Genomic DNA, 25,371 nt, shown 5'->3' on the forward strand with positions numbered 1-25,371 from the left:
AAACGAGGCATAAAAAAAAATATATATTAACATTTTTCTAATTTTTTTTTTTTTTTTGCGTCGAGGCAAAATACCGGACTTGTTTGGAATCCTTGCCGGAAACTTTTTTAAGGTCTCGAAAAGAGGAAGCTTCGTCACCCTAATATATGTTATATTTATATACTAGTGGAAATATTTCATTGTTTGGAAAAATAAGGCTTCAACAACAGACATACTTTGCTTTATTGCTAGACAATATAAAAGATCGTGCACTAGAATTGGAAAACACTTTGACCCCATCCAGATCCTGACAAAATGCATTATGACATATTTTTTTGGTTTTACTTAATAGCATAAATTGTAATAACATACATATGGTCAATATGTCATCTATGGATCCCAATTACTGCCTAAATTCTCTCATTTTACTTCATAAAAAAATATTAATTTTACATTAACGGTCCCGGAGTTGGTTCTGAAATTTTTTCTTTTACCGGGCCGTGCAGAATTATTTACCGATTTTTCTTCAGAACATATCGCAGACAATAATGACATTTCGAATGACTTGAGAAACAATTTATTCATACATTTTTAGAATAATAAAATAGTTTGTGATCAAATTTAATCAATGTAGCCACCATTTGACTCAATGACACTGGTCAAGCGACGTCTGAAGCAGCCACAGACTTGCTGGATGTAATCGGCGTCCATGAAGGCCCAGGCCTTGTTGACAGCAGCCTTTAAGGCATTTATGTTCTTGTGTCGTTTTTTGCAGGCCTTGGTATCCACGTGCGCCTAGATAGGGAAGTCTAGTAGGTTCAGATCTGGGCTCTGAGGGGAGCAGTAGTCCTTGGCCAAATGTTCATGTTGTCCTTGAGCCACTTCTGAGCTTTCTTGGAAGCGTGGGCGGGTGCTCCATCTTGTTGAAAACTCCAAGGAGAGTTGCCGACTATGGATTTGATCCACGGAAAGACCTTGGACGCCAGAATCTTCACATAATCCTCCGCTGTTAATCTGAGCCAGTGGGGAACCATACCGGCTTCATGGCCTTCCCGTTGGATCTCCAAACATCTCCAAAGCTCACAACACGGTCATTTTGCCTGTTGAAAACAGGATCGACCGTAAAAGTTTCTCATCTGAAAAAATGATGATGCGTCCAGATGAGCTCTTGATATCATTCAAGATTTTCTTGGCACGCTCAAGTCTGACTTCTCGCTGACGTTCAGTTAGCAGAGGGCGTTCAGTATGCCTCAGGGACTTTCCTCCAGCCCTTTTCAATACCCTTGAAACAGTTGATGTCGACGTTCCCATCTTTCTGGCCATGTCGGCAATGGACCTGTTGGGAGTCCTCTTGAACACTGCCTTTACTTGCCTTGTTGAGACAGTGGGCTTCCTGCCAGCCCCAGGGGAATGCTTGAGATCACCACCAGCCTCCAAGCGCTTGGAAACGTTGTAAATTGTCTTCAACGAGGCCCCAACCTGTTCCTTAATGTTGTTATGAGGCACTCCCACTCCGAGGAGGGCTGCAATTTCGATCTTCTTTGTTTCCTGATTGGATATGGTCTCACGTGTGAAGTTGTTACGCTCTCACAGGAAGGATTTTTGTTTATTTTAACAGTAAAAATACGAAACAATCAGATTGGTTGCCACAAAACCTTTTAAAAAGTATATTTACATCATCGGTAAATAATTTTGCACGGCCCGGTATAACATTGATTAGGATAAGAAAAGCAGAAATATTGACTGCTAACAACGAAATACGCTGTTATTTTTGTTTTAGCGAGGTAACGCAGTGCTTTATTTTGAGTTTGTGTACATGCGTACGTCAATTACATAAGCTCCATAGGATAATAATATGTAAATAATTTGTGTTTAAGTAATGGCGAGTATCGTTGTAAAAAAAAAGTATTATAATTCAAGGGAATAGCGTAAAATTAGATCTAAATACATAATATACCATTAACAATTAAATCCTCTATAAAAGAGAAAGAATAGGAAAAAGGTATGATGAGTTACATATTAATATCCAGTTAATTCAGGAACACATATATATATAAACATGAAATTTAATCCAAGTCTTCTTATTTTGGTATGTGATCTTGTTATAGTTTATCAGTCAGTATTGTAATTAATATGTTATTTAGTGCTAGAGATAAATATTTGTTTTTATTTTATTTTGGGTGGGCATAAGACTATTTGTGCTCATGGTTTAGCAAAAGAAAATGTTTCTTCTAACTTTATAAATGAAAGAAAAGGAAAAAACGTGGTTTTGGGTAGTTTGGATGGTGTATTAAGGAGGCTATTCATTGATAGAAACAATCTTCCTGGAACTTATAATGATCGAGGTCAAAAATGTATTAAAAAGATAATACATGTTACTGAAACTGTCTATGACCATGGAATGGAATGCATGCATGCATTAAAAAAAAAATGTCACACAACTCACTTCACCGACTACGTATCTGCTCCTGAAAAAAAATGTGAAACGACTTTCAAGAAAAATTGTCACATTACATTCAAACAAGTCGTAAGTCTAAGCTCCTTTCAAACTCTATTAATTTTTGCAAACTTCATTTCTCTAGCCTCATAATCAAAAAGTCAAGAAATGTCGTACACCCATTATACAGAAATGTCAGGAAGACAATATTTGTTCTACTCATTACGAAACACTCTGCGAAACCTTATACAAGAACTATGAACTCGAACAAGAAGAACCTGTTTGCAAAAAGATAGAGGAACTCCGATGCAAAAATGTCACTCACCAACTCTTGCACATTCCTCATGATAAAGAAGGGGGAGAGGGTATCAGTCCCTTCCTCCTAAAGGAGGAATGCGAGATGTGGCCCGTCAAAAAGTGTAAAATTGAGAAAAAGAAAGTCACCAAAGTTCATCCAAAAACAGAATGCAAAAATGTAGGCAGAAATATTTGTATTTCAAGCAATTGTACTCTTATATCCGTTCCTGGCCCGGAAGTTTGTCACGATGAAACACAAACTCAAGTACAAAGTATTCCTCAAGAAGAATGTGACCTTGAACCGCAAGAAAATTGTCGTGTAGAGACTTCCCTTGTTCCAAAGTAAGTTTGCAAGGATACTCATGATCCACTCTGGTTTTACATATTATGCATATTTTAATCTTTATTTCAGACTTACGCCCACGAAGAAATGTGTGAATGTCCCCAAGGAAATTTGTGTCAATACAAAGAAAAATCCAAGAGAAATAAAAAAACCTATAGTTAAACATTGGTGCTATGATCCATATGAAGTTAAAAAAGCTCATTTGTAGTCATAATATTTTATTTATTTAGTTACCATCTCCATAAGATGAGTTTATCTTTATTGTTATTGAAGAAATCTGTATACTGTATAATAGAACGATAGAGAATATATAGAACAACAAAGTTTTTCTTAAGGAGGCTGTTATGGCAAAAGTTCAGATCAGCTGTTGTTCGGAGATCTATGGTATCTTTATGTATATAGATTTATTTTTCTTTTGTGTTTTTGTGTGGGTGATACCCTGCATTGTCCGGTTTTATTAGGGATCTACGAACCGACAAAATTTACTTTAAAATATAGAAGATAACTCCTCAACAATTCCTTAGTGTTGTTTCTACTTTTCATGAGCACAATCACACGCAGTTACTTAATACTTAGATGTTCTCTTTTCAAGAATGAGATAATAATATCCCCATGCAACCGCATTTTGGCCTTCAGGCTGAAACCTATAATAATTATTGTTATTTAAGTCCTAGAACATGATAAGGACCATTGAAACTTTCAACCTTTAAAGGCTTGGCCTTTAAATCCTTCTTTTATATCAAGTTTCTACTATATAACATAAGTTGTTCTTGGTTAAAGGCACATTTTTCCTCAAGATATAAAATTATAAGGCACAAATATGATCCGAAATCATAAAGCTAAATTTATTTCTACAATATTTCATTTTAATGTCTCAGAATATAATGAAGTTTCAAGCGTAGAAAATATTCTTTGCGTTGAAACCCGAAAAACTAAAAAAAAATTCTGCTGATTCTATTTTCAAACGGAGCAATAGATTGTTGCAGAGGTATGCTGAGCCACGGAATTCTAATTCCGTTGGTCAGCTCATCAAATGATTTATCAATTTCGATAGATGGAGGTCTTCGATTGTAAGTGCCCAAAAGAAGGGGAGGATTTGGATTGAACTCAATTGAAAAAATAATTTCCAAGATCTTTGGGAAGATGCTTTTTAGAATTTTAAACGAAAATTTTCCATGGACGATGGACATTAGACAGGCGTGTGATTTTGGGTGTTTACTTTTCGGGAATATTACGCATTCTGACGAAATAAAAGTTGATTAAATTTTGTATTTTGGAAGAAACTTGTATTTGGGAGGGGATATTGGAGATGATAGATAATCTATTTGCGTCAGAATGGAAGTACTCTTGAGTCACAGAAGGGAAGAAAGAAGATGGGATCTGCAGAAAGGGCAGCTATAGAAAAGAAGACATCATCAGTGACATATTAAGAGCATGTATTGGATGGATTAGCTGGAGAAGGAGTGGTAAAATTTACATGTTACCGGATCACCACTATATGTTAATTGCACTTTGACAACCAATTAATAAAAGTTTGGTGCCTTCTTTTAATCTAGAGTTACCCCCGGCAATTAAAAGAACGAGAGAGATATTAGATTTTAAATCGGGATTTTACAGAAATAAAATAGAACAATGTCCACTGTTTTTTCAATCCATTGTGGGAGACTGGAGCAGGATGAAGGAGAAAAACAGTTCAAGTCAATTTTTTCCTCACTAAAGAGCATAAAGAATATCGCTTGTAGATATTTGTAAACGCATATAAATAGCAGAACACTACCTTGCAACAAGTTTGCAGGGAAATCCCTATTAGACCACCTTTGTACCTTTGAATGTGGAGAAGTTTTTCACCCAATTGCATATGTTTTTTCATATCACAAGACAAAAATATTTAGGGAGTTGGCGTCTAAAATTTTATTAAAATTAGGCCTGGAGGAGAAAGCGGGGACTTTTCTGTTTGGACCAATGGAAAAAGGTAACAGATCAGCTATGGGGAAGAACCTTTTGTGTTTTGATAAAACAGTTTTTGTTGATTTGCAAGAAGGAAAAATTTATGAGAAGTATGGATAGCTTAAAATATCCTTTAACTATACATTTAATGGTAGTAGGGAATCAGGACGTCGGACTGCAGAAACTTTTGAGAAATCAACTTTTAGAAAACACCTATAGACACCATTAAGATTGGCGATAATTAACCAATTGTATTTTTGAGTCATCATAATCGAAGAAGTGTTAACACCTCAATTTATGTCAGTGATACTTGTCTTGTTGTTGTTTTTTTGTTTTGTTTTGATAATTGTTTTGTTTTATTTGTTTGTTAAATTTTACATTGTAGCTAAACATTGGATGTAATATAGAAAAAAAAGAGACTAAATTTGATGGTAGGCTTTATGATAAAACAATATCTCTAGGTTCAAATAATATTGTTATTGGAGTATTTTTAAATAAAATGTGAGGATCAACAAGAAAATAAAGTTATTCACTGGGATTTGCTTGGTTATTGATTTTATTTATACAATTACTAGATTTTTTACACAATTTTTACAAAATCAATTCCGCATAGCTATATTTTGGGATCCCATATCTGTTGAAATCATGGAACATTCCAAGTATATCCGTTCTTATTGGAGCATAATTCGTTCCGTCATAAGATTTTGGCGTATAGTAATATGCTACAACTTGTTTCCATCGAACTGTGGACACGCCCGAATGTACAAAAACTAGTGCTTTAATGGCATCTCCTTCTAAATTAGAAAAGGTTGATTCCCCTATGATGGAGCCACTCTTACCATCATAATCGAGCAAAATTTTAATCAAACACTCGTCCAACGTCAAAGAAACTTGGCTATTAATTTTAGACATACTTCTAATTTTTATCTTTAATATTTCAAAAAATTCCTTTAAAATTCCGTCATTGAGAGTTCTTATACAAAGAAGATGCAAATATTCTCTTAATAACTCATAACCGGATTTACCACAAGTCAATTGTAGTTATTAGTAACTAGTCATTACTAAATCTTCTATCCTTTGAATTTTTAACTTTCAAATTATTTAGCAAACCAGAATTTAAAAAAATTAAGTTTTGAAATACTTTCGTGTTCAAGACAAATAAATTTTTTACTATTAGTTTCATTTTTTTACTTTTTTTATTGAAGATATCATTGTCATTTATACTTAAAAGTGATAAAACAATTAAATTATGTCATCGCATATATTTTTAACTTCAACTTCTTGCATATTAAAATCAAATGAAATTAAACATGAAAAATCATATAATAATTAAATATATCATATTAAAATCCACATATAAATAGTGGTAAAAATAATACCAGCATACACACTTCTGATGTAATAAATAATAATTAATAATATACACTAGCAAGAAAATAATTATGTAAAATAAAAATATTAATAACACAATTTAATAGAAAATAAGAATAATTAGAAAGGGAAAGTGGTAATAGTAGATTTTAGTAAACCTGCACTCCTGTTCCTTTCAAAATGGAGCATAACTTTTCAATTTGTAAATTTACCAAAAATAATGCAATATGAAATAATCATAGCCCATAACGTATCAAGGGAGAAGAGGGAGTCGACAGCTGACAATAAAAACATAGGGTACTTTTGTGTTAGAACGGTAATGCCTTGAGCTGACCGTTTTTTTATTGATTTAAATCAAAAAATTTATATGTGCTTCGGATAACAACTGCATTTCTGTTGGAACCGAGATGTTCTGGATTTGACTTAGATACAGAAATAAGATTTGACTACATATTTTTAAAAAAATGAGTTGGCCGGAGAATAAATCACATATGGTACCCATGCTATGTGAATTAAATTAAAGAGAGGGAATTATTTACGTTTCATCATCTTGAAAAATGAAACAAATACTATAGCAATTGATTAAGAGACGTAAAAGGAAAATAATAATTAATAATGGTGAGTTGCGGAGCTATATCCACGATACTAAGTGATATCCAGAGTAAATTCCGCGGATTGGACCGTCGAATTCATTCTGCTCACGAGGAGTTTGAGGCTTACTATGAGCACAATGGCACAAATGTTCAGCCTTCCACTCTCTACCGAGAAGAGGGCCCTGCGGAGTCTGCATTGGAAACGCTGGAGGCTCTTGAGCAATTGGAGAAGGAAATGGACTCCGCCATTTCCGCGATAACAGAGTCTAACTCCACACTGGAGGGCTTTAATGAGGAGATGCAGAGGCATGTTACGGATTGGGGACGTTTTTGTGAGTCCATGATGCTTTATGCGACGAACAACTATGGCACACTCTTTCCACACAGAGTGCGGGAGACACTCAACGACATTTTGCATATAAATGAGCTTGACAATGAAGAGGGGCAAGAGAAGAGCGAAGAAGAGAAGGAGAATGAAGATCCCAAGACTGAGGATAAAGAACCGTTAAGGGATGAGCCCAATTTATTACACTTTGGTATTTCCAAATATGGGTTAGAAAAGTTCGGATACTCCTTTTATTCAAAAGAGACACAAAGTGAGAAGAAGAAAGAGTCCCTTGATCCACTACAAAGGCCCCCTATCATCATACCTCCTATAGTATCCAAGCCCAGTCTACCCCAGTTCGGTAGCCCTCTCCTTCAAACAAAAGACAGATCATCATTTGAATTAAATACTCTCAGTGTTTCTATTCCAAGTCTGCAGCCTCTACGTGAGTTGCCCTCGCAGAAACCCGAAGAAATTAGTCCTGGCTTGTTTGTTCGTGTTAAACCGAATAAAGGAAGAAAGACTGTTACTCCCGAGGCGCCATCAATGTCTTACACACTTCAAAATCAGCCCTTGATCCTCTCTTCATCTCTTCTGAAAACGTGTGAATCAAATGTGATGGATTCACATAAGAAAAATGTAGATAATGGTTTAAATGATTCATTTGGACCTCCTCCTAAGCCTAAATTATTTACTAGAGATTTATAGATTATATTAAATTTACCCAATTTTCTGTGGTCTTAATTTTCGTTGGATTAAGAATTAAAAAAATATATACTAGGAAATTAAATTGAATCAGATATCCGCTAACTTCTTGTATCTGTCATTTGACACTATGTACCGCTTGCTTTGCCTTTTTGCTCAGTGACCTGCGAAGGAACTATCAAAACAAAAAAAATTATAATCATGCAACAAATATATTATGCAAAGACTGGAATTCACCCCATTTAAAGTTGATTACTATTTTACTAAGCTATTGAAGCCATCTTCATTTTCCCAGATTGTATAGGAATCTCCTAATAAATGTATGTTTTTGAAATATTGTACCACCATAGGACTTATTTGATAATAATTAATAAATTAGTTAACAACTCGAGACTCAAAAATTATCCACTATAAGAACAGCCAGTATTTTTGAACTCTTTTTTTTTTTTTTTTTTTTTTTTCCAATATTGAATTTTTAGTAGGGAACACTATAAAAAATATTAAGATAGATCCACTTCAGGGATTATTAACACTCACGAAATGTACAAGCTGTCTACAAAAACATCCTTTATATTTCCCTATTGAAGTAATCATAATCAAAATACATTAACAAAAATAAACCTAATGACTGTCTTTTTAAACTGTGCATATTACAAAATATATACAATCTTCTAAACTGGGTTTTTTTCTGGTAACTAGACTACTTTCCCCAGACCTTTTCGCCCTAGGATCTTTAGTATTCGTGTATATATTATAGCATAAATATATCTTTGCACTTATTTTTCAGGCTTAAAATGGATCTTCAAGGACTTGAAGTCCTTTGTAATTTATTTTTTTACATGAAATAAGGGTATTTTAATTCAGTTTGGATGTATGGAATTCATTTTAAATGAATAAGATTCATTATTATGATGAATTCGAACCTTTTATTTTATTTTAATGGTTTACTCAAGCCTTGAGAAAGGAGGAAGAAAGAACACAGACAAAAAGTTTAAATAAATATAGTCAGTGCTGCTACTTCGACTTTTATTAATTTTAGGTTTCCGACTCCGTGTAAAAACTCCAAATGGGGTAATTTAAAGAATTTTGGGATAATGGAAATACTACTTCCTAGTATTAAATGAAATAAACGACAAGCCACAAAGGGGGCATCCGTAGAGGATGGGTTAGAGGGGTTGTAATTTTAGGTGAAATAAGGGATTAAAATTTAATTTCTTGTAAACAGCTATAGATATTTGAAATCTTTTCTGAAAAGGTACAGATTTTTGAAAAAAAAATTTGAGACGGACGATCAAGTTATAAGTATCTTCCTTTAGATGCCTCAACATTCCTTTCACCGTGCATGACATCATAAAATGAGAAAAATATGATGAGTGACTATTTACTAGTACATGCCCCTAAAAAATGGGATAACTACAAAATGGAACGAATATCCTTGGATATTATTTAAATAGATTTAAAATAATACAAAGCAACATTCAATGATACAACGGTAAAACGATTAAGAAGGGAAGACTGTCGTCTTAGATACCCAATCAAAGTCTCACAAATTTCAAAATCGACCTCCGATCCTTATAAAAAGTGATTTAACACAAACTTAAAACCCTACATAGAAGTATCAATAGACTGAAGATAACAGAGATCAGTTATATTATCATTTCATCAAAATAGGCACACTATAGCAGCGAGATTGTCAAGAAAATAAATATAAACAAAGGTTAAAATAATATAATTGAATTTTGATATTTATTAGCTTCAAACAAATTTAACATTTGATATATATTATGTTGAATGAGACTTCACACTAGCTCAAAAATAGAGTCCATTAGAAGAGTTGGAATGATTGAAACCCTAATAAGAAAAGAAAATACATTAGAAGTGAGTTTTGGAGCCTTGACTATGGAATAAAATAGTAAGAGATAGTGGCTCAGAGCTACACTGAAAGTATGTTAAGATCACGAAGTTATCATGATAAGCTGCACGACTTTGGATTCATCATTCAGAAAAGAAATGAAGTAAAGATTAATTTTTATGTATAAATTACCTTATGGAGTACTTCATGGATCTACTTTCCTCACCGTTCCCTCCTTGTTAAAGACCTAATAAGAGAATGAAAATACATCAGAAACGAGTTTTCGAGCCTTGATTATGGAATGAAATAGTAAGAGATAGTGGCTCAGAGCTACACTGAAAGTTTGTTAAGATCACGAAGTTATCATGATAAGCTGCACGACTTTGGATTCATCATTCAGAAATGCAATAGATTAATTATGCAGGGTAAATTACCTTTTAAAGAACTCCAGGATTATATTTTCTCAACAGTTCAGGATGAATTACCTATAGAAGAGATTTAAAAAAAAAAGAGAGCATTAGAATCTTAGGAGATGATTACAAATAGGGTTCAAGATTTAACCAATAGTTCAGTTCGCTGTGGGATTAAACGTTCTTCAGAAAACTTGTCAGAAGCAGAACTGGTAAGTTTTTGTTATCATCACAGTAAGTAAGTAATCTAAGAAAGAGGGAAGTAGCGTATTATTACCTTCTGAGTTATTGGAATTCCTCACTGTTCTTCTAAGAGATTACTCAGATTATAGGGAGACATATCAGACCTTGGTTTGGTTTTCTTTAAAACTTAAAATGGTAATTCAAAGTTTTATCTTCATTCAAATTTGGTCGTCTTACGGTAAATTAGTACCTGAAGTCTCAGGAGGATCCATTCTGCATCTCCCGTTTTGTCGAAGGACATTCCCAAATATTCTAAAAAAACAAAAGAAGGATTATCATCCAAGAACTAAAAGGAAATATTCTTCATGTTAGAGAGTTCATTCAGAACCTCAATGTAATCATTTCACTGTGGAGGTATCACTTTAGTAGATTAAAAGGGACAACTCCAGAGTGTCAAGCAGTACGGGGCTAAAAATCTCATCATTTAAGGAAAGAGAGGAGGCAACAAACATAATTGACTTTAGAAATTACCTTTGGTATGAAAAAGCTCCAAAAGAAAACTCGAGGCTCCAACGATTCGTCCAGGAACTAATAATAATAAAAAAGGATAGATTAGAAAAAATGTATCAAGCATGAGCTATTGCAACTCTACAGAGGATATTGACTTTTCAGAACCTCATTATAATCATTCAGCCCGGAGTCCTTCTCATTGCTCTACAACGAGGATTTCTCCGGGTGTCAAGCAGTACGGGGCTAAAATTATCATCCTCAAAATTAATAACAAAAAGTAGAATCAAGAGCTACTCGGTACTCACCCCATGCTGTCGTTTGAGAGAAAGAACTGACTAAATCCTGGGATCACTGGAGGCATGATTCTAAACAACTGAAGAAATAGTTGGGCTTGTCCCCACGTTTTTGACTATTCTTTTTTTATTAAGTAGCGCGGTCGTCAGCTGATGGGGATTCCCGTGACGTCACATCCATAATTTTCAATAACAACTTGTAGCTAGGTATTTACTATTTTATATTTTATTAGGACAATAGTTGTAAACTAAAAATAGCGCATTCATTTCTTGCTTATGGAGTAGCAATTATTTATGGAGGCAAATAATATTACCAATACAGTCAAGAATCAAAGACTCCCATTCTTATTCTGTATTAGATTTAATACAACACATTGCATGTCCACTCTCCAGTTGCTACTTCTAATTGTTTATGGTTAAATGTCAAGAATATAAATTCTATGAGTGTAAATGTAAAACAATGCGTTCAATTGGATTAATTATTGAGAGTAATCTTGACCTAAGTGACATAAAAAAAAGTAAAACGACCCGAATCCTTAAGGTAAAAACCCCCAAGACGGTGATAGACTATAGGTCAATTTAAATTATCCTTCATAAGATTCTTGTGAAAAGATTGGGTAATATGTCAGCCTATGAAAATACAGGCAATATATTATATACATAGTGTTGGATCGGTCTAAAAAGACTGCACTCAAATCAGTCAGTCCTTACTGGTCTTTGATCATTGGTCATTAATTAAATAATATACATTTTCTTCTATCAAGAACGTTATCATTCCCGCTTAATATTATTCAATATTAATATAATATTAGATGCTGATAGTCGATAGAGAGCTGAATAAAATGCCTAAAATAACGTCGCCTTCTGTCTAGATTTATGAAAATTGAGGCCCAGGAATTTGGAAAATATTTTTCGGATGAGAAACAGATGGCTTGTCGGATTTGTCGATATAAATGTGCATTTAGTCCCCTGTCTAGAATTCCACGCCACTCATTATCCTCATCTCATATCAAGAGCATGGATATTCATCTAAAAAATCAAGCTAATGATGAATACATCACGTCAGACTTTAACTTTTATCTCACAAAGATGCTTATTGCATGTAATACAACCTTACCTATTGCTAATCACCCTACGTTCAAAAAAATTATGAAGAAATACACGGTTAAATTCTTCCCTTCCCGAGGAGCCATCATTACTTAATGGAGGATGTTGGTAATGATGTCATTTATAGAAATACCCCCTTTGTAAATTGTGAAGTTAAGATAATTTTCAGCATGTTTAGAGTCATCCACACCAAATTACGAAATGGAGCTCTGAATTTTGTACCATCTAACAGTTAGTATTCATTTTTTTGAAGATCTAATCATTAAATAGGATTCTATTTTAGCTAAAATTATCAAGAATTATGATACACAACTCATTAAATGGTAAAAACAAGTACTTAAATGGTCACAACAACGGGAGTAGTAGCTTTGGATGGTTCACTAGTAGTTTGTCTGACATTAGTTTCTTCACTTAAAGATTTGGGTACATATAGATAATAATATAATATTACATAGTCAATAAATATTACTTTTTTATCACTTAAGGATTAGCAATGGTTGATAAGCTCCAATAAATAATGCTCAGAATACTCATAAAAGGCAAAAAAAATGGAGGTAGTTGCATGGGGTGTAGCATTATAATTAGCAATTTTGTGTATCCTTCATGATATTTTGTTATATAAGCATAAATACCTGGGAAAATAATTTTTTGATGATCTTAATATGGAGTAATATCGCAGGACATTACTACATAATTAGCTTTTGCTCTAAATCTTTTTAAGTTTGTATATTTAACATAAATGTATGATGGTTTATTTTTTAGTATGTAGATTATATTTAATTTAACCTTCTTTTTTTTTAACTTGGAACCTTAAATATATTTCGAAATACTCTACTTTGTCGTTTGATTAGTTATTATTCTGAGAATATAGTTCATAATGAATTACAATTTCATGGAGAATGGGACGTTTTCAAATCTACTATAACGGATAAAAAAACGTCTAAGTCAATTCATTACACATTTTGCTTGTAAATACTTTCGTTATACCCTCAAAAATCATAATAAAGTAGGGAGCTGATAATCACTTCAGTGTTTTCAACAATGATACCATAAGTCTTTCCCCCCCCCCTTCTCCTTGCACGCGTTTTTCTCAACAGAATTATCAACTTTATTTAAATTTATAACCAACGTTAATACAACGTTGGTTATAGGATGTTTTTTGATTAAGTTATTACTAACATTATATTCACCAATAATTAATGTTTAATTTACGTCATGTATTGCCTAGGTATATTGAACCATGGAATGTTAAAAATGGATTTTTTTTACCAGTTATGAGTCAAAATGATTATCGTTGAAAGTAATAATATATTTATTTAAAATTTTTTTGCCAAAATTTCATTAACTAACAATAAATTAAGAATTATTATCACACTTATACAATAGTCAATACACTTACTAAAAAATTGTCACACAACTTTTTGAATATTAAGGCGTGTAAAATATAATGCAGACTCCAGTACTAAAGTACTCCCTTGTTAGACCATCATGTAATTGGACATGCTATAATTTTCAATTTGATCTTTGCCTCCATAAATAATTGCTACTCCATAAGCAAGAAATGAATGCGCTATTTTTAGTTTACAACTATTGTCCTAATAAAATATAAAATAGTAAATACCTAGCTACAAGTTGTTATTGAAAATTATGGATGTGACGTCACGGGAATCCCCATCAGCTGACGACCGCGCTACTTAATAAAAAAAGAATAGTCAAAAACGTGGGGACAAGCCCAACTATTTCTTCAGTTGTTTAGAATCATGCCTCCAGTGATCCCAGGATTTAGTCAGTTCTTTCTCTCAGACGACAGCATGGGGTGAGTACCGAGTAGCTCTCGATTCTACTTTTGTTATTAATTTTGAGGATGATAATTTTAGCCCCGTACTGCTTGACACCCGGAGAAATCCTCGTTGTAGAGCAATGAGAAGGACTCCGGGCTGAATGATTATAATGAGGTTCTGAAAAGTCAATATCCTCTGTAGAGTTGCAATAGCTCATGCTTGATGCATTTTTTCTAATCTATCCTTTTTTATTATTATTATTAGTTCCTGGACGAATCGTTGGAGCCTCGAGTTTTCTTTTGGAGCTTTTTCATACCAAAGGTAATTTCTAAAGTCAATTATGTTTGTTGCCTCCTCTCTTTCCTTAAATGATGAGATTTTTAGCCCCGTACTGCTTGACACTGGAGTTGTCCCTTTTAATCTACTAAAGTGATACCTCCACAGTGAAATGATTACATTGAGGTTCTGAATGAACTCTCTAACATGAAGAATATTTCCTTTTAGTTCTTGGATGATAATCCTTCTTTTGTTTTTTTAGAATATTTGGGAATGTCCTTCGACAAAACGGGAGATGCAGAATGGATCCTCCTGAGACTTCAGGTACTAATTTACCGTAAGACGACCAAATTTGAATGAAGATAAAACTTTGAATTACCATTTTAAGTTTTAAAGAAAACCAAACCAAGGTCTGATATGTCTCCCTATAATCTGAGTAATCTCTTAGAAGAACAGTGAGGAATTCCAATAACTCAGAAGGTAATAATACGCTACTTCCCTCTTTCTTAGATTACTTACTTACTGTGATGATAACAAAAACTTACCAGTTCTGCTTCTGACAAGTTTTCTGAAGAACGTTTAATCCCACAGCGAACTGAGATCTTTGAATCATTTAATTTAGCTTGAAGTTTTTCATGGGGGCATCATTTTAATCCTCTCTCTTTATTTCTCTTCATAGGTGATTCTCGGCCAAAAAGGGATAATAAATGTATGGACTCGGCTACTCTTCCAATACTAAGGTAATAATCTATGATTCGATCTTTAACCAATATTCAACCATGATGATAACAAAAACTTACCAGTTCTGCTTCTGACAAGTTTTCTGAAGAACGTTTAATCCCACAGCGAACTGAACTATTGGTTAAATCTTGAACCCTATTTGTAATCATCTCCTAAGATTCTAATGCTCTCTTTTTTTTAAATCTCTTCTATAGGTAATTCATCCTGAACTGTTGAGAAAATATAATCCTGGAGTTCTTTAAAAGGTAATTTACCCTGCATAATTAATCTATTGCATTTCTGAATGATGAATCCAAAGTCGTGCAGCTTATCATGATAACTTCGTGATCTTAACAAACTTTCAGTGTAGCTCTGAGCCACTATCTCTTACTATTTCATTCCATAATCAAGGCTCGAAAACTCGTTTCTGATGTATTTTCATTCTCTTCTTATTAGGTCTTTATCAAGGAGGGAACGGTGAGGAAAGTAGATCCATGAAGTACTCCATAAGGTAATTTATACATAAAAATTAATCTTTACTTCATTTCGTTTCTGAATGATGAATCCAAAGTCGTGCAGCTTATCATGATAACTTCGTGATCTTAACATACTTTCAGTGTAGCTCTGAGCCACTATCTCTTACTATTTTATTCCATAGTCAAGGCTCCAAAACTCACTTCTAATGTATTTTCTTTTCTTATTAGGGTTTCAATCATTCCAACTCTTCTAATGGACTCTATTTTTGAGCTAGTGTGAAGTCTCATTCAACATAATATATATCAAATGTTAAATTTGTTGGAAGTTAATAAATAACAAAATTCAATTATATTATTTTAACCCTTGTTTATATTTATTTTCTTGACAATCTCGCTGCTATAGTGTGCCTATTTTGATGAAATGATAATATAACTGATCTCTGTTATCTTCAGTCTATTGATACTTCTATGTAGGGTTTTAAGTTTGTGTTAAATCACTTTTTATAAGGATCGGAGGTCGATTTTGAAATTTGTGAGACTTTGATTGGGTATCTAAGACGACAGTCTTCCCTTCTTAATCGTTTTACCGTTGATAATGAGAAATATCATTGAATGTTGAATCTATTTAAATAATATGCTACTCCAAGGATATTCGTTCCATTTTGTAGTTATCCCATTTTTTAGGGGCATGTACTAGTAAATAGTCACTCATCATATTTTTTCTCATTTTATGATGTCATGCACGGTGAAAGGAATGTTGAGGCATCTAAAGGAAGATACTTATAACTTGATCGTCCGTCTCAAATTTTTTTTTCAAAAATCTGTACCTTTTCAGAAAAGATTTCAAATATCTATAGCTGTTTACAAGAAATTAAATTTTAATCCCTTATTTCACCTAAAATTACAACCCCTCTAACCCATCCTCTACGGATGCCCCCTTTGTGGCTTGTCGTTTATTTCATTTAATACTAGGAAGTAGTATTTCCATTATCCCAAAATTCTTTAAATTACCCCATTTGGAGTTTTTACACGGAGTCGGAAACCTAAAATTAATAAAAGTCGAAGTAGCAGCACTGACTATATTTATTTAAACTTTTTTGTCTGTGTTCTTTCTTCCTCCTTTCTCAAGGCTTGAGTAAACCATTAAAATAAAATAAAAAGGTTCGAATTCATCATAATAATGAATCTTATTCATTTAAAATGAATTCCATACATCCAAACTGAATTAAAATACCCTTATTTCATGTAAAAAAATAAATTACAAAGGACTTCAAGTCCTTGAAGATCCATTTTAAGCCTGAAAAATAAGTGCAAAGATATATTTATGCTATAATATATACACGAATACTAAAGATCCTAGGGCGAAAAGGTCTGGGGAAAGTAGTCTAGTTACCAGAAAAAAACCCAGTTTAGAAGATTGTATATATTTTGTAATATGCACAGTTTAAAAAGACAGTCATTAGGTTTATTTTTGTTAATGTATTTTGATTATGATTACTTCAATAGGGAAATATAAAGGATGTTTTTGTAGACAGCTTGTACATTCCGTGAATTTTAATAATCCCTGAAGTGGATCAATCTTGATATTTTTTACCAGTTTTGAAATACTCAATTCCGAATCCAATAATGCTTAATCCCAGCCCAATTCCATATATCAGAAATACTCCTTGAAAGTCATCGAGGCTCATGGCGTCAACATTTGAATATACTGACCCACTTTTTCGATTTTTCTCGTGTGTTGCTCTTTTGATACGTTTTATATTAGTCAATATTTTTTTACAAATAAAGGATAATGAAATACCTGTTATTCCTTTCAGCTTCCATGTTACTATTTCGTAGCCATAGTTCAATTAGACCTGCTTCGATTGTGGATAGAACCACTTTATCAAAAGCTTTTCTGGAATTGAAAGATATAATTTATAAATCAAATTTGCTGAAATTTAAGAGTATTAGGAATAATGCTTGTCGGAGAAGTGTCAGATATATATTTATAATTTAAAAAAGTTTTTCCATGTATATAGGGATATGAAAAAGTGATAACTTTAGAATTTCAATGTATGGTTAAGGTGTTGTCCAATAGTAAAATATCCATTTGTGGAACTTTTATCCATCCAACACAAACATCACAAAGTTACTTTATTAACATAAAAATTTATATGCCAAATTTTCTGGTTCCTTCCCTCATTAATTTTTTTAACGTAATTGATTGAATTTGAATTCCTTCTTGTTAATTTGTGAACCATAGAGACAACAAATAGATTTTGATTGTCAGTTTGACATAGTAAAGTATAATTTCTTGAGTAGAAATTTTTGATAACTAATTGATGTTAGTAAAAATAATCTTATTATAAGTCTTATTATAGGCTTTGTGTGAGCTGATATATTTGCTCCATCATTCGCTCATCTTGTGAACCAATCATAGCAATTTTTGAATAATAGCACTAGAGTTGGGAAGAATTAGCCAACTACCAATTGATTTGATTCCTTTTTAATTTTTTTCAGGGGAAAGGTTGTGTTATATGTAGAGTAAAGTAGCGATGGGATAGATTGATTAAATTAGTCTTAGCGAAACACTATTTTTCAAACTATTAATAAATTATGGAGAATTTTTGATACAAATTATAGGTTGTGTTTTCATGTTTGTACAATAAACTTGTTCAAATTTTAACTTTTTTTCTAAACCCTTTAGTATTGGAATTTTTCTTGTTCTCCAAGGTCTATAAAAACTAAATATATCAGTCATTTGTTTTTTGGACTCCAGTTATGCTTGCCACATAAGCCTTGAAAATTTACTGTTAAACTGTGCTTTAATTTTTATAAATATGTTATTAACCCTTTATTTGTGCCCATGGTACATGTTACCCCAGATATGAAAAAATGATTGTTTTTTTAAATTTTTTCCCCAGTCTTTTTTGGTATTCTCTTAAATTAACAGGGCTAATGTACATATTTAATATTTGTTAGATAAATTCTACATACTTGTACGGGGATGACATTGGCATAGCCAATCCAATTCGAAAAGGAACAAAACACTGTGAAGTTATATGGAGCTCTTTTTCTCTATATTGATTTGTATACTTAGAAGAAATCAAATACTCGAGGAATGTTCTAGAGTTCATAAAGGCGTAGCCTCCATCTACAACCTATTGTAATAATTATAATTGATTAATGTAATTATATATGAAGATGAAACTAGGGATGCCCATCTGACCCATAAATAAATATTAGAATCTCATTACTTTTTCTACACCTTCTTCATTGTCTTTTACGTAAATGAATCCTTCATAAATAGATTGAGATAGAGGATCAGAAGAATCTTTGAACCAATCAGGCCATCCTCCTGAATTTCTCACTCCCCACTATTAAAAAAAAAAAATTAAGAAAATATCCTACATTGTATTAAAATAATTTGTGTGTGATGTACATACTGCTTAGAAAAAAGATGATTATTTCAAAAATTGAGTCAGACACAGACTAGACATGAAATAAAAGTTGTTCAGAATTTTAAGTTACGTGCGTAGGGCTGTGTTTAATTCTAATCAGACAAGGTTCCTAGGCTTTGGAGGGCAAGTTTGATTTTTCGCTAATAAGTTGATTGTTTTCATTAAACAAGATCGTTTCCCTGTGTCTCAAAGTTTTTTAAGGTATGAGAAATGGATTTGAAAATGCACCAAAACAATTACAAATCCGAAAAATGAATTATTGTACTAACAAGACGTATATTCAAATACGAATTTTTTTAAAAAAAAGAAGGAAATTAGGAAGAGGATGAGAGAGTTAATTTGAGTATGCATTTTCAATCTTCATTATGGTCGAAGAAGGAACATGGCAAAGCAGCAATGTCAATGATAACAAATAAATCACAGGTTCAAAATTGTTCCATTTCGATGTGCAGATGTGCTTATAACTGTGATTCTTTTTATCTACATGTCTTTAATATCAACTAAAGTGTTAAAGTAAAGTGGCACAACAAGTACATAAACTTCTTTTTTTTTTCAAAAAGAAGAAGGACCAAATGTAGTTCTTTTACAGGCGCTAGAGGGTGTTTGATGAAACAGCTCAGTACACTTATTATGTGTTTATTCTAATTCATCCTTCATCCACTCCTCTTTACCTGTTTGAATGAAATGTTAAATGGAACAGCGACATCTAACGTTTAAAAAACAAACTATTTAAGTATAACAACTTTTTTGCTTACATTTGCTTTGTTGCGCTCCTTTACTTTAACGCTTTAATATCAACATACATAATACTTGATGATAAACAAAAATATTTTTTTTTTATCATTTTCAATCTTTCAGTGCAAATTTAAATTAAGTACACACGGATTAACTATTTAAATTGTTCTCAATACCTTTAAATCACTTTTGACAAGCTGTTCCAAAGAATTGATGGGTTTTTCATGACTAGGGACTGTTAGAAAAGCTTTGATAGACTCCTTGTAAGACCATGTGATGATTAGTAAAAATGCCCACGTTCCTCCGGCAAAAAACTACATGATTCAAATTAGATAGGAATGATTTTAGATGTGTAGTGTAAGTTCCTTACCCTAAAGTATCCCTTTTTTGAATTGATTTTAGATGTATAGAATCCTGCTGTAAACTCAGAGTACATGTTCCAGAATGAATCCACCCATCCAAAGCGACTTTTTCCATCCTTTTTTCGAAAAAATACATTTGTGAAAGGAATTAAAATGATGAAAGTAAGTAAGATGCATGCCCAAAGTTGTGCATCAAAAGGGTATATGATAGACATATAATGAGGAATCAATTTAGGAGAAGGAGTCAAAAAGCAAGCATAGTCGATATGATAGGCATTTGTCATATCAATTATTTTTAAACGATCTGTAATTAAAATAAAATATAATGTATTCTATTATTATCTTAAAGGATTAATATCAATCAAATTTATTAAGAATAAAACCCTTGCTTTTTTTAAATGAAGGAAAATTAGGAGTTATTATTAGACATTCTAAAGAAATTCCCGATGCTGATTCTAATAAAAAAAGTCTGACTTAAATGCCGATATCAATTCTACATCATATTTTGACATTATTCATAACACTACTAACGATCTTTAGACTATTTTACGCCTCATAATATTTTATCTTAGCTTAAACAATCACTGGTTAGAGCCTAATAAGTCCACTTGCGTAATTGTTGGTCAACCTATGTTATATCACTACTAGTTAGTAAGCCGGTCCAGTACAATGATCATAGACGTTTATAAACGTTTGGTACGGTCCCAGATATAAGACAATATGCATTACATTTATAAAACTTATTGTATTAAAATAACAATTGCAGCACCGACCACATTCGTTCAGAACACATTTGTTTATGTTCAGTTTGTATTCAATTTGTTTCCTCTCATTTTTTGAGGCTATTTTGATCAAAAGTGAGATTTTATAAAGTTATTTTATTAAGTAAATTCACTTCGTCGTCTCCTGTATTTTGACAGAAATATTTCATTTTTTTTCTTTTCATTACTTAGAAAATTAATAAATATTTAAATATCAGATATAAATATAATACATAAATTTCGAAATAAGAGAAAGGGGAAGTGCACTTTTTAATGAAAAAAAGACCTAATTCTCTTCTTCCTTATTAATTTAAAAACTCGCAAAATGTATTTCACATGAGCCAGGAAGTATATTAGTCTCTAGAACGCTACCTGGATGATGAGCTTTTATCTACACACGCTCGTTTTTGAAAATCAACTTGTATATTAAACACACTTAGAAATGACTATCCACAAGCCAAATATGCATACAGACAAACAAAGCTTGCTTTATTAATATAAATGCATTTTTAATTTAATTTTATATTTTTAAATAGAAAATATAAATAGAAATGGGATTTTTGAAAATACGAAACTAAGTTTAGAAATGAAAATAGGTAAAACTTTTGTTACGTGTGCTCTTTCTTCTTCTTTGTTCATTACTTAATAAGCCGTCGTGAAATTAACATATCCCTCTGAAAGAAGGATTCTCGCCTATCCTTGGTGTAAATTGTTTTAAAAGGGCATAATAAGATAAATATATTTGAATTTAAGTATTATTACAATATTTTTCCTGAACTAATACTGTTTTAAATGTAAAGGTTCTCCTCTTTAAAGTTTTAATTCATTTTCTCAATAAAGTAACATACAGCTGATATTAACTAGTGTCTTAATTCAGTTATACCATAACTTTTTCTCCCGCTTTCTTCAGGTGTTTCCTAATAATCCCAAGCATAGTTTTTACATATCTATTTTTGTTACTAACTAATAACAGATACCGTCATTTCATTTTGACCAATGCGTATTATTTATTCTATATATTATTTATTAGTTACATAACTTTGGGCATTTGAAGGATCTAATGTATATTTATACAAAATTAACTTATTACCAAATTAATATACCGAAATTTCAATGGAAATTGAGTCATTGCAAATTATGATTTATTCATAGTGTATCATACCATTTGTGATTGTAATTGTATAAAATATCTACTTGTATACATCTTATAAATAAATATATGCTAACAATTGTTAACATTTTTTTATTAGTAGTAGCTTCTATATGCAAAGTCCTTAGCTTCTGTTAGTAATATAAGATTTCTCTTATCATAAATGTCAATTCACTCAATATTTTGTAACTTAGTGTTACAATAGGGGCGTGTTGTAAAAAAAACAGGTGACTTCCATGCATACCTTCTATTGTTAACCTCCGTGTTATATTCATGTTTTTATTCAAGTATCGCTGTTTTTGACTTATTATTAAACTGTTTATATTGCGTACCCAATGAGAAAATATAAGGATCTATAAGTTCCACCATTATTTAGAATATTTGAACTTTTTTTATAATTAAAGACAAAACACTTTGTAGCCTTTTAATTTTTAGTTTTATAAATCGACAGCTGTCTCAATTATGTCTCCTGCCCTTCTTTCTAGCAGTCCTTGCATTAAGAAATTTGTTAATTAAATCTGTCTGTTTCCTTTAAGAAGTATATGAACTATTTGGCTCACACATGGCGTCTGTTTATTATGCAATCTTGATGTAAGTGAAAATTTTCCATATCAGTGATTCCCAACCTTAAACAGAGATCGTAATCAATTCGTTGCGAACCCCTACTCTATACATATTAAAAAAAATAATAATTAAGAAACTGAATATAAACCTCTGGTAATGAAAAGATTACAAAAACCCAGATCCGCCTTTCGATTTACTATATCTCCCATTAAACCCGTATAAGTTCCATTTTCTAATGATCCCCATTTTTTACCATCCTCGGGAGATACGACATTGATTTGAAAATTCAGCTTCTTAAAAAAACAAATAATTATCATATTAATTCTCTTACTAAGTAAGATACTTATTACTTTAGCCATAAGTCTCGTAAGTTCAATTTCAACTCCATGCCAATAATTAATTTCTTTGTTGTAAGACACCTTTGGAGGGAAGTGAAAGGTGGAAATTCGAAAGTCATAACCATAAAAATTTTGCATTTTTCGAGGAAAGAGATTATAAGCGGAAATATCTGATCCCAGTGGGTTTTTTTGGTGATTCCAGATACCAATAAGTTTGAAACTTAGTCGTTTATTGTCAACAAAAAATTGAGATTCATAGATGTCGAAAAAACTACTTGTCTCATTCCCTGAAATAAGTGTAAAAGGGAATTTGAACATATAATTAAAAATATAAAAAAATGAAATGACTGAGAGTAAATATATTCTAAGTATTTACAGTTCCTCTATTCAGAGTGCTGCTATAAGGAGTAGTTTATGTATATACTTTTTGAAAAAAATTGTCAGAAAATTGGATAAAAAATGGTTTGAAATCCTTTAAATTCTCTCGTCTTAACTTTCGAGGCCAAAATCAAGTCACAAATCTTAGGTTTCGATTCCAAGTCAAGTCTTTGATTGTGAGATCAAGTTATGTCGCAATTCTTCAAAATATGAATGCGAGTTCAAGTCTCTAGTTAATATATAAACATACAATAATTTGATTCATCGAATCGAATAAAAATATTCCAATTATAATTTGTGACCCAAGATTAGATGAAATGAAGGACATTTACGATGAATAATACTTATTATCATTACTAAATTTTGATTTTATTGATCTTATCTTATCTTACCTTTATTCAAGTCGTAGCCAATGACTACAAAATATAAAAGACTTTCGAACAAGGGGTTTGATGTTGATATTTCTTCAACAAGGGGGATATTAACCCTGTTTGTCACCAAAATAACCTTATCATTAAATGAAAACATCTCCAAAAAGTACATGACGTGTGTCTGTAGAAGTTCTAGTAGCTCATTTTTCGAATAAAGTAGAAATATATAGGACCTACAACGCTTCAACTCTGTTTTAGAGATATATTCCAGTTGATTGGAAAAAGAGGGAGATATTTGTATCTGGATGAATGAGTAAGGAATCAGAGAAATAATAATAAAGCAATTGTATATTATAGAATTTAACCTGATAGATTGAATACAAACTCTTCATTGCAAATGCATTTGCATCGTCGTCGTGAACACCAGAGGATCCTGAGGTCAAAATGACAGAACATTCGGAAAACTTTGTATTTTGAATATCAGTAAGTAGATTAGAGAGGGGAGTGGGCTTTGCTAACGCAAGGGTTTGCATTACCCAAAGAGCTAAAAGGGTCGATATCATTATAATTTCTCGATATCCGTAAAGAAGAAGAAGTTAAACTGAAATGGTTAAGTGTGCATGTAAAGGATGGTTGCGCTTATCTCCAGTAATTGAAAAGTGAGGGAGAAGAAATTATGATAATAATTGAATCAACTTTGTTATTATTATTATTGACTGATTAATATTCATAAGTCAAGACGTAACTAATCATTGTGTACACAATTAATTATATATATGTTATTTCTCATAAACTATCAATAAACTTTGCCTCTTTAGAGAACATTCCCCATCTATAAAAAGTCATAGATATCATTGTTTAAAGACAGATTGGACTGGCTACGCCACACTACATACATACATGTATGTATGACTATGTACTTGAACATTTACAATGGAACCACCCTTATTATTTCGAGATGCTCCAATAATATTCAAATAACGTATCAATTAAATGTCACAAGGCTTCTTCATTAACATATATGCATATTAATAAAGGTATGTGTATATCGATAAATACTAAAATATGGTATGAATGATAATAAGTAAGGTCCAAGAGAGTCCATTAATATAGATTTATAATAATACTAGCGGTAGTACCCGGCATTGCCCTTAGTTATTACTTATTAGTCGTCAATAATCATACAAAATTTTGCTTTAATATTCAATTCCCCGACAAATCCTTGATGTTGTTCTCTATTTTTCATGAGTACTCTCACACGTAGCTACTCACTCAATAATTAGACATTCTCCCATCAAGAATAATAGTAATATAAAAAAAAATAATAGCCAAAGATAAAAATTGAATATTTTATTATTATTTATTCTTAGTGTTGTGTCACTCACTTATTTATTTGGTACAATCAGTCTTAGGACTCTCGTTCCTTGGAATTTTTCATAAAAATATCGATTGTGCATTAAGCCAAATAACATATATATGACATATGTGTAAAGATTATTGCACTTATCTTGCAAAAAATATTATATTTTTCATTATAATACGAACATATATTGTTACTTAGTTATATAATTAAGTATATTGTATAGCGAAATAATTAAAAAAGAGGAAAAAACCCCTTGTTGGCGTCACAAGGGATCGATTGTACCTTCGGTAAGGACTGACAA

The 25,371-nt window shown here is 32.0% G+C and overlaps 2 protein-coding genes and 3 long non-coding RNA genes across 8 annotated transcripts in view; 3 read left to right on the forward strand and 2 right to left on the reverse strand.

Moving 5' to 3' along the window:
• The first annotated feature begins 1,985 nt into the window (after window positions 1–1,985).
• Window positions 1,986–3,443, forward strand: LOC121120724 (uncharacterized). Its single transcript, XM_040715579.2, has 4 exons — window positions 1,986–2,068; window positions 2,171–2,506; window positions 2,562–3,055; window positions 3,126–3,443. Exons 1-4 carry the CDS (start codon window positions 2,039–2,041, stop codon window positions 3,262–3,264), a joined length of 999 nt encoding a protein of 332 aa, XP_040571513.1. The 5' UTR covers window positions 1,986–2,038; the 3' UTR covers window positions 3,265–3,443.
• A 6,272-nt stretch (window positions 3,444–9,715) lies between these two features.
• On the reverse strand, window positions 9,716–11,444 carry LOC139905649 (uncharacterized). Of its 3 annotated transcripts, none has more exons than XR_011780577.1 (6): window positions 11,258–11,444; window positions 10,974–11,030; window positions 10,537–10,754; window positions 10,284–10,334; window positions 10,042–10,096; window positions 9,716–9,848 (listed from the first exon to the last, which is right to left on the reverse strand). It is a non-coding gene; the product is annotated as an uncharacterized lncRNA (long non-coding RNA). The 3 variants fall into 3 exon arrangements; XR_011780576.1 differs by lacking the exon at window positions 11,258–11,444 and adding an exon at window positions 11,095–11,238; XR_011780578.1 differs by lacking the exon at window positions 11,258–11,444 and adding an exon at window positions 11,118–11,210.
• A 14-nt stretch (window positions 11,445–11,458) lies between these two features.
• LOC139905650 (uncharacterized) overlaps window positions 11,459–25,371 on the forward strand; it is an 82,800-nt gene continuing 68,887 nt past the window's right edge. The window contains exons 1-3 of the long non-coding RNA XR_011780579.1: window positions 11,459–12,460; window positions 12,522–12,583; window positions 12,636–12,775. This is a non-coding gene — a long non-coding RNA (uncharacterized lncRNA). The remainder of the gene's footprint in view (window positions 12,461–12,521; window positions 12,584–12,635; window positions 12,776–25,371) is intronic.
• LOC121120407 (uncharacterized) lies at window positions 14,009–15,966 on the forward strand. Of its 2 annotated transcripts, XR_005865048.2 has the most exons (7): window positions 14,009–14,168; window positions 14,398–14,454; window positions 14,672–14,889; window positions 15,089–15,149; window positions 15,345–15,395; window positions 15,586–15,640; window positions 15,834–15,966. It is a non-coding gene; the product is annotated as an uncharacterized lncRNA (long non-coding RNA). The 2 variants fall into 2 exon arrangements; XR_005865049.2 differs by lacking the exon at window positions 15,089–15,149 and having other exon boundaries at window positions 14,010–14,168.
• On the reverse strand, window positions 17,014–24,369 carry LOC121120900 (ionotropic receptor 21a). The gene is made up of 10 exons (XM_040715792.2): window positions 24,073–24,369; window positions 23,729–24,008; window positions 22,971–23,245; window positions 22,769–22,913; window positions 20,154–20,449; window positions 19,960–20,097; window positions 18,845–18,964; window positions 18,585–18,748; window positions 17,407–17,502; window positions 17,014–17,348 (listed from the first exon to the last, which is right to left on the reverse strand). Exons 1-10 carry the CDS (start codon window positions 24,268–24,270, stop codon window positions 17,180–17,182), a joined length of 1,881 nt encoding a protein of 626 aa, XP_040571726.2. The 5' UTR covers window positions 24,271–24,369; the 3' UTR covers window positions 17,014–17,179.

Source organism: Lepeophtheirus salmonis, chromosome 6 (genome assembly GCF_016086655.4).
Source record: "Lepeophtheirus salmonis chromosome 6, UVic_Lsal_1.4, whole genome shotgun sequence".
Classification (NCBI taxonomy): domain Eukaryota; kingdom Metazoa; phylum Arthropoda; class Copepoda; order Siphonostomatoida; family Caligidae; genus Lepeophtheirus; species Lepeophtheirus salmonis.